The sequence below is a fragment of the Euprymna scolopes genome, chromosome 28, assembly GCF_053919585.1.
Source record: "Euprymna scolopes isolate OS-2025 chromosome 28, ASM5391958v1, whole genome shotgun sequence".
Lineage (NCBI taxonomy): Eukaryota > Metazoa > Mollusca > Cephalopoda > Sepiida > Sepiolidae > Euprymna > Euprymna scolopes.
In genome coordinates, this window is record NC_136509.1 from 56,291,402 (window position 1) to 56,305,144 (window position 13,743).

General features: G+C 19.1%; 1 protein-coding gene across 4 annotated transcripts in view; it reads right to left on the reverse strand.

Annotated features, from left to right (window-relative positions):
- Nucleotides 1-13,743, reverse strand: part of LOC145249645 (ceramide transfer protein-like) — a 123,378-nt gene that overhangs the window by 48,868 nt on the left and 60,767 nt on the right. For 2 of the 4 annotated variants that reach the window (XM_080111409.1, XM_080111408.1), the window contains exon 6: nt 13,417-13,458. The exons of the other annotated variants lie outside the window; for them this stretch is intronic. In XM_080111409.1, coding sequence (XP_079967535.1) covers nt 13,417-13,458 — 42 coding nt within the window. The remainder of the gene's footprint in view (nt 1-13,416; nt 13,459-13,743) is intronic. 4 annotated transcript variants of the gene reach the window in all.

The following is a 13,743-nucleotide window of genomic DNA, read 5'->3' on the forward strand; positions in this document are numbered from 1 at the left end:
TTGTTTATGTATGTTTGTTTATTGCTTATATGTATATTTTTTGTTCATGTATGTTTGTTTATTGCTTATATGTATATTTTTTGTTTATTGCTTATATGCATATTTTTTTGTTTATGTATGTTTGTTTATTGCTTATATGTATATTTTTTTGTTTATGTATATGTATGTTTGTTTATTGCTTATATGTATATAATTTGTTTCTGTTTATGTATGTTTGTTTATTGTTTATATGTATATTTCTTTGTTTATGTATGTTTGTTTATTGCTTATATGTATATTTTTTTGTTTATGTATGTTTGTTTATTGCTTATATGTATATTTTTTTGTTTATGTATGTTTGTTTATTGCTTATATGTATATTTTTTTGTTTATGTATGTTTGTTTATTGCTTATATGTATATTTTTTTGTTTATGTATGTTTGTTTATTGCTTATATGTATATTTTTTGTTTATGTATGTTTGTTTATTGCTTATATGTATATTTTTTTGTTTATGTATGTTTGTTTATTGCTTATATGTATATTTTTTTGTTTATGTATGTTTGTTTATTGCTTATATGTATATGTTTTTGTTTATGTATGTTTGTTTATTGCTTATATGTATATTTTATTGTTTATGTATGTTTGTTTATTGCTTATATGTATATTTTTGTTTATGTATGTTTGTTTATTGCTTATATGTATATTTTTTTGTTTATGTATGTTTGTTTATTGCTTATATGTATATTTTTTTATGTATGTTTGTTTATTGCTTATATGTATATTTTTTGTTTATGTATGTTTGTTTAATGCTTATATGTATATTTTTTTGTTTATGTATGTTTGTTTATTGCTTATATGTATATTTTTTTGTTTATGTATGTTTGTTTATTGCTTATATGTATATTTTTTGTTTATGTATATGTATGTTTGTTTATTGCTTATATGTATATTTTTTGTTTATGTACGTTTGTTTATTGTTTATATGTATATGTTTTTGTTTATGTATATGTATGTTTGTTTATTGCTTATATGTATATTTTTTTGTTTATGTATGTTTGTTTATTGCTTATATGTATATTTTTTGTTTATGTATATGTATGTTTGTTTATTGCTTATATGTATATGTTTTGTTTTTGTTTATGTATGTTTGTTTATTGCTTATATGTATATTTTTTTGTTTATGTATGTTTGTTTATTGCTTATATGTATATTTTTTGTTTATGTATGTTTATTGCTTATATGTATATTTGTTTGTTTATGTATGTTTGTTTATTGCTTATATGTATATTTTTTTGTTTATGTATGTTTGTTTATTGCTTATATGTATATTTGTTTGTTTATGTATGTTTGTTTATTGCTTATATGTATATTTTTTTGTTTATGTATGTTTGTTTATTGCTTATATGTATATTTTTTGTTTATTGCTTATATGTATATTTTTTGTTTATGTATGTTTGTTTATATGTATATTTTTTTGTTTATGTATGTTTATTTATTGCTTATATGTATATTTTTTTGTTTATGTATGTTTATTGCTTCTATGTATATTTTTTTGTTTATGTATGTTTGTTTATATGTATATTTTTTTGTTTATGTATTTTTATTTATTGCTTATATGTATATTTTTTGTTTATTGCTTATATGTATATTTTTTGTTTATTGCTTATATGTATATTTTTTGTTTATTGCTTATATGTATATTTTTTTGTTTATGTATGTTTGTTTATATGTATATTTTTTTGTTTATGTATGTTTATTTATTGCTTATATGTATATTTTTTGTTTATTGCTTATATGAATATTTTTTTGTTTATGTATGTTTGTTTATTGCTTATATGTATATTTTTTTGTTTATGTATGTTTGTTTATTGCATATATGTATATTTTTTTGTTTATGTATGTTTGTTTATTGCTTATATGTAGATTTTTTGTTTATTGCTTATATGTATATTTTTTTGTTTATGTATGTTTGTTTATTGCTTATATGTATATTTTTTTGTTTATGTATGTTTGTTTATTGCTTATATGTATATTTTTTGTTTATTGCTTCTATGTATATTTTTTTCTTTATGTATGTTTGTTTATTGCTTATATGTATATTTTTTGTTTATTGCTTATATGTATATTTTTTTATTTATGTATGTTAGTTTATTGCTTATATGTATATTTTTTTGTTTATGTATGTTTCTTTATTGCTTATATGTATATTTTTTTGTTTATGTATGTTTCTTTATTGCTTATATGTATACTTCTTGGTTTATGCATGTTTGTTTATTGCTTATATGTATATTTTTTTGTTTATGCATGTTTGTTTATTGCTTATATGTATATTTCTTTGTTTATGTATGTTTATTTTTTGCTTATATGTATATTTTTTGTTTATGTATGTTTGTTTATTGCTTATATGTATATTTTTTTGTTTATGTATGTTTGTTTATTGCTTATATGTATATTTTTTTTTATTGCTTATATGCATATTTTTTTGTTTATGTATGTTTATTTATTGCTTATATGTATATTTTTTGTTTATGTATGTTTATTTATTGCTTATATGTATATTTTTTGTTTATGCATGTTTGTTTATTGCTTATATGTATATTTCTTTGTTTATGTATGTTTGTTTATTGCTTATATGTATATTTTTTTGTTTATGTATGTTTATTGCTTATATGTATATTTTTTGTTTATTGCTTATATGTATATTTTTTTGTTTATGTATGTTTGTTTATTGCTTATATGTATATTTTTTGTTTATGTATGTTTGTTTATTGCTTATATGTATATTTCTTTGTTTATGTATGTTTGTTTATTGCTTATATGTATATTTCTTTGTTTATGTATGTTTGTTTATTGCTTATATGTATATTTCTTTGTTTATGTATGTTTGTTTATTGCTTATATGTATATTTTTTTGTTTATGTATGCTTGTTTATTGCTTATATGTATATTTTTTGTTTATTGCTTATATGTATATTTTTTTGTTTATGTATGTTTGTTTATTGCTTATATGTATATTTTTTGTTCATGTATGTTTGTTTATTGCTTATATGTATATTTTTTTGTTTATGTATGTTTGTTTATTGCTTATATGTATATTTTTTGTTTATTGCTTATATGTATATTTTTTTGTTTATGTATGTTTGTTTATTGCTTATATGTATATTTTTTGTTCATGTATGTTTGTTTATTGCTTATATGTATATTTTTTGTTTATTGCTTATATGCATATTTTTTTGTTTATGTATGTTTGTTTATTGCTTATATGTATATTTTTTTGTTTACGTATATGTATGTTTGTTTATTGCTTATATGTATATAATTTGTTTCTGTTTATGTATGTTTGTTTATTGTTTATATGTATATTTCTTTGTTTATGTATGTTTGTTTATTGCTTATATGTATATTTTTTTGTTTATGTATGTTTGTTTATTGCTTATATGTATATTTTTTTGTTTATGTATGTTTGTTTATTGCTTATATGTATATTTTTTTTTTATGTATGTTTGTTTATTGCTTATATGTATATTTTTTTGTTTATGTATGTTTGTTTATTGCTTATATGTATATTTTTTGTTTATGTATGTTTGTTTATTGCTTATATGTATATTTTTTTGTTTATGTATGTTTGTTTATTGCTTATATGTATATTTTTTTGTTTATGTATGTTTGTTTATTGCTTATATGTATATGTTTTTGTTTATGTATGTTTGTTTATTGCTTATATGTATATTTTATTGTTTATGTATGTTTGTTTATTGCTTATATGTATATTTTTGTTTATGTATGTTTGTTTATTGCTTATATGTATATTTTTTTGTTTATGTATGTTTGTTTATTGCTTATATGTATATTTTTTTATGTATGTTTGTTTATTGCTTATATGTATATTTTTTGTTTATGTATGTTTGTTTAATGCTTATATGTATATTTTTTTGTTTATGTATGTTTGTTTATTGCTTATATGTATATTTTTTTGTTTATGTATGTTTGTTTATTGCTTATATGTATATTTTTTGTTTATGTACGTTTGTTTATTGCTTATATGTATATGTTTTTGTTTATGTATATGTATGTTTGTTTATTGCTTATATGTATATTTTTTTGTTTATGTATGTTTGTTTATTGCTTATATGTATATTTTTTGTTTATGTATATGTATGTTTGTTTATTGCTTATATGTATATTGTTTTGTTTATGTATGTTTGTTTATTGCTTATATGTATATTTTTTTGTTTATGTATTTGTATGTTTGTTTATTGCTTATATGTATATTTTTTGTTTATGTATATGTATGTTTGTTTATTGCTTATATGTATATTTTTTTGTTTATGGATGTTTGTTTATTGCTTATATGTATATTTTTTTGTTTATTGCTTATATGTATATTTTTTGTTTATGTATATGTATGTTTGTTTATCGCTTATATGTATATTTTTTTGTTTATGTATGTTTGTTTATTGCTTATATGTATATTTTTTTGTTTATGTATTTGTATGTTTGTTTATTGCTTATATGTATATTTTTTGTTTATGTATATGTATGTTTGTTTATTGCTTATATGTATATTTTTTTGTTTATGTATGTTTGTTTATTGCTTATATGTATATTTTTTTGTTTATGTATTTGTATGTTTGTTTATTGTTTATATGTATATTTTTTTGTTTATGTATGTTTGTTTATTGCTTATATGTATATTTTTTTGTTTATGTATATGTATGTTTGTTTATTGCTTATATGTATATAATTTGTTTCTGTTTATGTATGTTTGTTTATTGTTTATATGTATATTTCTTTGTTTATGTATGTTTGTTTATTGCTTATATGTATATTTTTTTGTTTATGTATGTTTGTTTATTGCTTATATGTATATTTTTTTGTTTATGTATGTTTGTTTATTGCTTATATGTATATTTTTTTGTTTATGTATGTTTGTTTATTGCTTATATGTATATTTTTTTGTTTATGTATGTTTGTTTATTGCTTATATGTATATTTTTTGTTTATGTATGTTTGTTTATTGCTTATATGTATATTTTTTTGTTTATGTATGTTTGTTTATTGCTTATATGTATATTTTTTTGTTTATGTATGTTTGTTTATTGCTTATATGTATATGTTTTTGTTTATGTATGTTTGTTTATTGCTTATATGTATATTTTATTGTTTATGTATGTTTGTTTATTGCTTATATGTATATTTTTGTTTATGTATGTTTGTTTATTGCTTATATGTATATTTTTTTGTTTATGTATGTTTGTTTATTGCTTATATGTATATTTTTTTATGTATGTTTGTTTATTGCTTATATGTATATTTTTTGTTTATGTATGTTTGTTTAATGCTTATATGTATATTTTTTTGTTTATGTATGTTTGTTTATTGCTTATATGTATATTTTTTTGTTTATGTATGTTTGTTTATTGCTTATATGTATATTGTTTTGTTTATGTATGTTTGTTTATTGCTTATATGTATATTTTTTGTTTATGTACGTTTGTTTATTGCTTATATGTATATGTTTTTGTTTATGTATATGTATGTTTGTTTATTGCTTATATGTATATTTTTTTGTTTATGTATGTTTGTTTATTGCTTATATGTATATTTTTTGTTTATGTATATGTATGTTTGTTTATTGCTTATATGTATATTGTTTTGTTTATGTATGTTTGTTTATTGCTTATATGTATATTTTTTTGTTTATGTATTTGTATGTTTGTTTATTGCTTATATGTATATTTTTTGTTTATGTATATGTATGTTTGTTTATTGCTTATATGTATATTTTTTTGTTTATGGATGTTTGTTTATTGCTTATATGTATATTTTTTTGTTTATTGCTTATATGTATATTTTTTGTTTATGTATATGTATGTTTGTTTATCGCTTATATGTATATTTTTTTGTTTATGTATGTTTGTTTATTGCTTATATGTATATTTTTTTGTTTATGTATTTGTATGTTTGTTTATTGCTTATATGTATATTTTTTGTTTATGTATATGTATGTTTGTTTATTGCTTATATGTATATTTTTTTGTTTATGTATGTTTGTTTATTGCTTATATGTATATTTTTTTGTTTATGTATTTGTATGTTTGTTTATTGTTTATATGTATATTTTTTTGTTTATGTATGTTTGTTTATTGCTTATATGTATATTTTTTTGTTTATGTATTCGTATGTTTGTTTATTGCTTATATGTATATTTTTTGTTTATGTATATGTATGTTTGTTTATTGCTTATATGTATATTTTTTTGTGTATGTATGTTTGTTTATTGCTTATATGTATATTTTTTTTTATTGCTTATATGTATATTTTTTGTTTATGTATATGTATGTTTGTTTATTGCTTATATGTATATTTTTTTGTTTATTTATGTTTGTTTATTGCTTATATGTATATTTTTTTGTTTATGTATTTGTATGTTTGTTTACTGTTTATATGTATATTTTTTGTTTATGTATATGTATGTTTGTTTATTGCTTATATGTATATTTTTTTGTTTATGTATGTTTGTTTATTGCTTATATGTATATTTTTTTGTTTATGTATGTTTGTTTATTGCTTATATGTATATTTTTTGTTTATTGCTTATATGTATATTTTTTTGTTGATGTATCTTTGTTTATTGCTTATATGTATATTTTTTTGTTTATGTATGTTTGTTTATTGCTTATATGTATATTTTTTTGTTTATGCATGTTTGTTTATTGCTTATATGTATATTTTTTTGTTTATGTATGTTTGTTTATTGGTTATACGTATATTTTTTTGTTTATGTATGTTTATTGCTTATATGTATATTTTTTGTTTATTGCTTATATGTATATTTTTTTGTTTATGTATGTTTATTGCTTATACATATATTTTTGTTTATTGCTTATATCTATATTTTTTTGTTTATGTATGTTTGTTTATTGCTTATATGTATATTTTTTGTTTATGTATGTTTGTTTATTGCTTATATGTATATTTCTTTGTTTATGTATGTTTGTTTATTGCTTATATGTATATTTCTTTGTTTATGTATGTTTGTTTATTGCTTATATGTATATTTTTTTGTTTATGTATGTTTGTTTATTGCTTATATGTATATTTTTTTGTTTATGTATGTTTGTTTATTGCTTATATGTATATTTTTTTGTTTATGTATGTTTATTTATTGCTTATATGTATATTTTTTTGTTTATGTATGTTTGTTTATTGCTTATATGTATATTTTTTGTTTATGTATGTTTATTGCTTATATGTATATTTTTTTTTTATGCATGTTTGTTTATTGCTTATATGTATATTTTTTTGTTTATGCATGTTTGTTTATTGCTTATATGTATATTTTTTTGTTTATGTATGTTTGTTTATTGCTTATATGTATATTTTTTTGTTTATGTATGTTTGTTTATTGCTTATATGTATATTTTTTGTTTATGTATGTTTATTGCTTATATGTATATTTTTTTTTTTATGCATGTTTGTTTATTGCTTATATGTATATTTTTTTGTTTATGTATGTTTGTTTATTGCTTATATGTATATTTTTTTGTTTATGTATGTTTGTTTATTGCTTATATGTATATTTTTTGTTCATGTATGTTTGTTTATTGCTTATATGTATATTTTTTGTTTATTGCTTATATGTATATTTTTTTCTTTATGTATGTTTGTTTATTGCTTATATGTATATTTTTTTTTTATTGCTTATATGTATATTTTTTTGTTTATGTATGTTAGTTGATTGTTTATATGTATATTTTTTTGTTTATGTATGTTTATTGCTTATATGTATATTTTTTTGTTTATGTATGTTTGTTTATTGCTTATATGTATATTTTTTGTTTATTGCTTATATGTATATTTTTTGTTTATTGCTTATATGTATATTTTTTTGTTTATGTATGTTTGTTTATTGCTTATATGTATATTTTTTTGTTTATGTATGTTTGTTTATTGCTTATGTGTATATTTTTTTGTTTATGTATGTTTGTTTATTGCTTATATGTATACTTCTTTGTTTATGTATGTTTGTTTATTGCTTATATGTATATTTTTTTGTTTATGTATGTTTCTTTATTGCTTATATGTATATTTTTTTGTTTATGTATGTTTGTTTATTGCTTATATGTATATTTTTTTGTTTATGTATGTATGTTTATTGCTTATATGTATATTTTTTGTTTATTGCTTATATGTATATTTTTTTGTTTATGTATGTTTGTTTATTGCTTATATGTATATTTTTTGTTTATGTATGTTTATTGCTTATATGTATATTTGTTTGTTTATGTATGTTTGTTTATTGCTTATATGTATATTTTTTTGTTTATGTATGTTTGTTTATTGCTTATATGTATATTTGTTTGTTTATGTATGTTTGTGTATTGCTTATATGTATATTATTTTGTTTATGTATGTTTGTTTATTGCTTATATGTATATTTTTTTGTTTATGTATGTTTGTTTATTGCTTATATGTATATTTTTTTGTTTATGTATGTTTGTTTATTGCTTATATGTATTTTCTTGTTTATTGCTTATATGTATATTTTTTTGTTTATGTATGTTTGTTTATATGTATATTTTTTTGTTTATGTATGTTTATTTATTGCTTATATGTATATTTTTTGTTTATTGCTTATATGTATATTTTTTTGTTTATGTATGTTTGTTTATTGCTTATATGTATATTTTTTTGTTTATGTATGTTTGTTTATATGTATATTTTTTTGTTTATGTATGTTTATTTATTGCTTATATGTATATTTTTTGTTTATTGCTTATATGTATATTTTTTGTTTATTTCTTATATGTATATTTTTTGTTTATTGCTTATATGTATATTTTTTGTTTATTGCTTATATGTATATTTTTTTGTTTATGTATGTTTGTTTATATGTATATTTTTTTGTTTATGTATGTTTATTTATTGCTTATATGTATATTTTTTGTTTATTGCTTATATGTATATTTTTTTGTTTATGTATGTTTGTTTATTGCTTATATGTATATTTTTTGTTTATTGCTTATATGTATATTTTTTTGTTTTATGTATGTTTGTTTATATGTATATTTTTTTGTTTATGTATGTTTATTTATTGCTTATATGTATATTTTTTGTTTATTGCTTATATGTATATTTTTTTGTTTATGTATGTTTGTTTATTGCATATATGTATATTTTTTTGTTTATGTATGTTTGTTTATTGCTTATATGTATATTTTTTGTTTATGTATGTTTGTTTATTGCTTATATGTATATTTTTTGTTTATTGCTTATATGTATATTTTTTTGTTTATGTATGTTTGTTTATTGCTTATATGTATATTTTTTGTTTATTGCTTCTATGTATATTTTTTTCTTTATGTATGTTTGTTTATTGCTTATATGTATATTTTTTGTTTATTGCTTATATGTATATTTTTTTGTTTATGTATGTTTATTTATTGCTTATATGTATATTTTTTGTTTATGTATGTTTGTTTATTGCTTATATGTATATTTTTTTGTTTATGTATGTTTGTTTATTGCTTATATGTATATTTTTTGTTTATTGCTTATATGCATATTTTTTGTTTATGTATGTTTATTTATTGCTTATATGTATATTTTTTGTTTATGTATGTTTATTTATTGCTTATATGTATATTTTTTGTTTATGCATGTTTGTTTATTGCTTATATGTATATTTCTTTGTTTATGTATGTTTGTTTATTGCTTATATGTATATTTCTTTGTTTATGTATGTTTGTTTATTGCTTATATGTATATTTTTTGTTTATGTATGTTTGTTTATTGCTTATATGTATATTTTTTTGTTTATGTATGTTTATTGCTTATATGTATATTTTTTTGTTTATGTATGTTTATTGCTTATATGTATATTTTTTGTTCATGTATGTTTGTTTATTGCTTATATGTATATTTCTTTGTTCATGTATGTTTGTTTATTGCTTGTATGTATATTTTTTGTTTATTGCTTATATGTATATTTTTTGTTTATGTATGTTTGTTTATTGCTTATATGTATATTTTTTTGTTTATGTATGTTTGTTTATTGCTTATATGCATATTTTTTTGTTTATGTATGTTTGTTTATTGCTTATATGTATATTTTTTTGTTTATGTATATGTATGTTTGTTTATTGCTTATATGTATATAATTTGTTTCTGTTTATGTTTGTTTGTTTATTGTTTATATGTATATTTTTTTGTTTATGTATGTTTGTTTATTGCTTATATGTATATTTTCTTGTTTATGTATGTTTGTTTATTGCTTATATGTATATTTTTTTGTTTATGTATGTTTGTTTATTGCTTATATGTATATTTCTTTGTTTATGTATGTTTGTTTATTGCTTATATGTATATTTTTTGTTTATGTATGTTTGTTTATTGCTTATATGTATATTTTTTGTTTATGTATGTTTGTTTATTGCTTATATGTATATTTTTTTGTTTATGTATGTTTGTTTATTGCTTATATGTATATTTTTTTTTATGTATGTTTGTTTATTGCTTATATGTATATTTTTTTGTTTATGTATGTTTGTTTATTGCTTATATGTATATTTTTTTGTTTATGTATGTTTGTTTATTGCTTATATGTATATTTTTTGTTTATGTATGTTTGTTTAATGCTTATATGTATATTTTTTTGTTTATGTATGTTTGTTTATTGCTTATATGTATATTTTTTTGTTTATGTATGTTTGTTTATTGCTTATATGTATATTTTTTTGTTTATGTATGTTTGTTTATTGCTTATATGTATATTTTTTGTTTATGTATATGTATGTTTGTTTATTGCTTATATGTATATTTTTTTGTTTATGGATGTTTGTTTATTGCTTATATGTATATTTTTTTGTTTATTGCTTATATGTATATTTTTTGTTTATGTATATGTATGTTTGTTTATCGCTTATATGTATATTTTTTTGTTTATGTATGTTTATTGCTTATATGTATATTTTTTTGTTTATGTATTTGTATGTTTGTTTATTGCTTATATGTATATTTTTTGTTTATGTATATGTATGTTTGTTTATTGCTTATATGTATATTTTTTTGTTTATGTATGTTTGTTTATTGCTTATATGTATATTTTTTTGTTTATGTATTTGTATGTTTGTTTATTGCTTATATGTATATTTTTTTGTTTATGTATGTTTGTTTATTGCTTATATGTATATTTTTTTGTTTATGTATTTGTATGTTTGTTTATTGCTCATATGTATATTTTTTTTTATGTATATGTATGTTTGTTTATTGCTTATATGTATATTTTTCTGTCTATGTATGTTTGTTTATTGCTTATATGTATATTTTTTTGTTTATTGCTTATATGTATATTTTTTTGTTTATGTATATGTATGTTTGTTTATTGCTTATATGTATATTTTTTTGTGTATGTATGTTTGTTTATTGCTTATATGTATATTTTTTTTTTATTGCTTATATGTATATTTTTTGTTTATGTATATGTATGTTTGTTTATTGCTTATATGTATATTTTTTTGTTTATGTATGTTTGTTTATTGCTTATATGTATATTTTTTTGTTTATGTATTTGTATGTTTGTTTACTGCTTATATGTATATTTTTTGTTTATGTATATGTATGTTTGTTTATTGCTTATATGTATATTTTTTTGTTTATGTATGTTTGTTTATTGCTTATATGTATATTTTTTTGTTTATGTATGTTTGTTTATTGCTTATATGTATATTTTTTTGTTTATTGCTTATATGTATATTTTTTGTTTATGTATGTTTGTTTATTGCTTATATGTATATTTTTTTGTTTATGTATGTTTGTTTATCGCTTATATGTATATTTTTTGGTTTCATTTTGACTACTTTACTAACTATAACATTTTTTTTCGCTTTACCTTCTACTTTGACTTTTTCCATAATATTTTGCTTTAAACCCTACTTCTCTCATCCTTCTAATAGAATCCACTCCATAATATTATTCTTTAAATCCCACTTCTCATCCTTCTAATAGAATCCACCCGTGTACATCCTATAAACCTCTTCCAAGTTCATGACTGTCTTACTTTCTCCCTACTTTTTCTTTTATCCTTCATCCTTTAAATTTTGTATCTCCTTTACCCTCTTACTTTATTTTCCATTTTTATCCTGATCTAACCTAAGCTAGATGTTGCATTCTCTATAACTGTAATTTAGCTCCGTTCTATTGAGAAGCTTCGAATACCATGGCATAAAAAGCTTCTATAACCTATTTTTATCTATGTTTACTCCGTGCTAAACTGATAAATAAACTATATATTTATATATATATATATATATATGATATATATATATATATATATTAGTTTATTTATCAGTTTAGCACGGAGTAAACATAGATAAAAATAGGTTATAGAAGCTTTTTATGCCATGGTATTCGAAGCCTCTCAATAGAACGGAGCTAAATTACAGTTATAGAGAATGATATATAAATATTAATTAGTTCCAGCAGACATTTCCATTTACTATTAGATTTCAAAAAATTAAATAAATGTTCTATTAGCGGAACCATTTCATAAAGTGTTTAAGAAAGGTAAATTATTGTAAGTCCAGTTTTAAAGATGTATAAAAAACAAAGCTTGGATAAAACCTATATTAATATCACTGCAATGAAAACATGTTTTGTTAACATCAAAAACAAGAGACTGACATTATATTTATAGATATTCAGCTCAGATATTGCAGTAATTAAAAAAATAAATAAAGATGAATTACACATGATAAAACAATTGCTAAGAATACTAGAAAAAGAAAATTGATAAATATAACTGTTTAAAGAATGGTAAATATGTAATTTGGTAATTTTTGTACAATGTTCGAATTAAAGTGGTTAATGCTTTGCATATAATAGAACTCTTAATACTTTTCATTGGTAAAACTAATTGTGAATAACAAAATATAATTTTTGTTATAGAATCTTAACAAAAAAGTATGATGAAAAAATAACCATTTTGGTTTCCAAGAAATAGAAAATCATATTTATGTTTCTTGTATATTAAATCGCTCATAAAAAATTTGAATAACTTGTCCTTTTAAAGCTACTTGAACATATAAGAGTTATAAGAAGTATAAATGTAGATTAATAAAAATGAATTTTTTATGGTTAAAAAGAAATTTGAACCCTTTTGTAAGCTAGACAGAGTAAAAAGAAAATCTTACAAATCAAACTCAGGTGGAGTCTACAAGATGAAGAGCAGCTATACGAGCAAGAGAGCAAGGTGAGTGGATATGAAAACCAAACGAATTTGGTTGGCTGATGAGTTATGAAAAGGAAAAATAATTTGTGAAGCAGAGAATTTCAGGTTGTCCAAGCACGGGAATTAGGTAGATGGATGTTGTTATAGGGTGAGCAAGTGGGCAGAGGCTATAGGAGATGAATGACATAGAAGCTTAATATTTACACCTGATCTGCAGAGAGGAGAATTGTCCCGACAGGTTGGCCACTAGAATGTAACAGAGAAACAGTTTGATCACATTGAGTTACAGCTTCTGAGGTGCACATCAAAAAAGCTTTCAAGAACTATTTAATAAACGATTTTTCACTTTGGAACTATTCAATAGATCTTCTGCTTTTACTTTGATGAAGTAACTATCACGTCTGCCGGTGTTTCTCAACCTTATTGTCATCATGGTTCCCTTCAATCCAATCAAATTTCTTAATGGCCTCTTTCAAGTCAACTTGAATTCTTATTCCCTTCCCTCACCCGCCTCTTAATGAAATAGGGTCT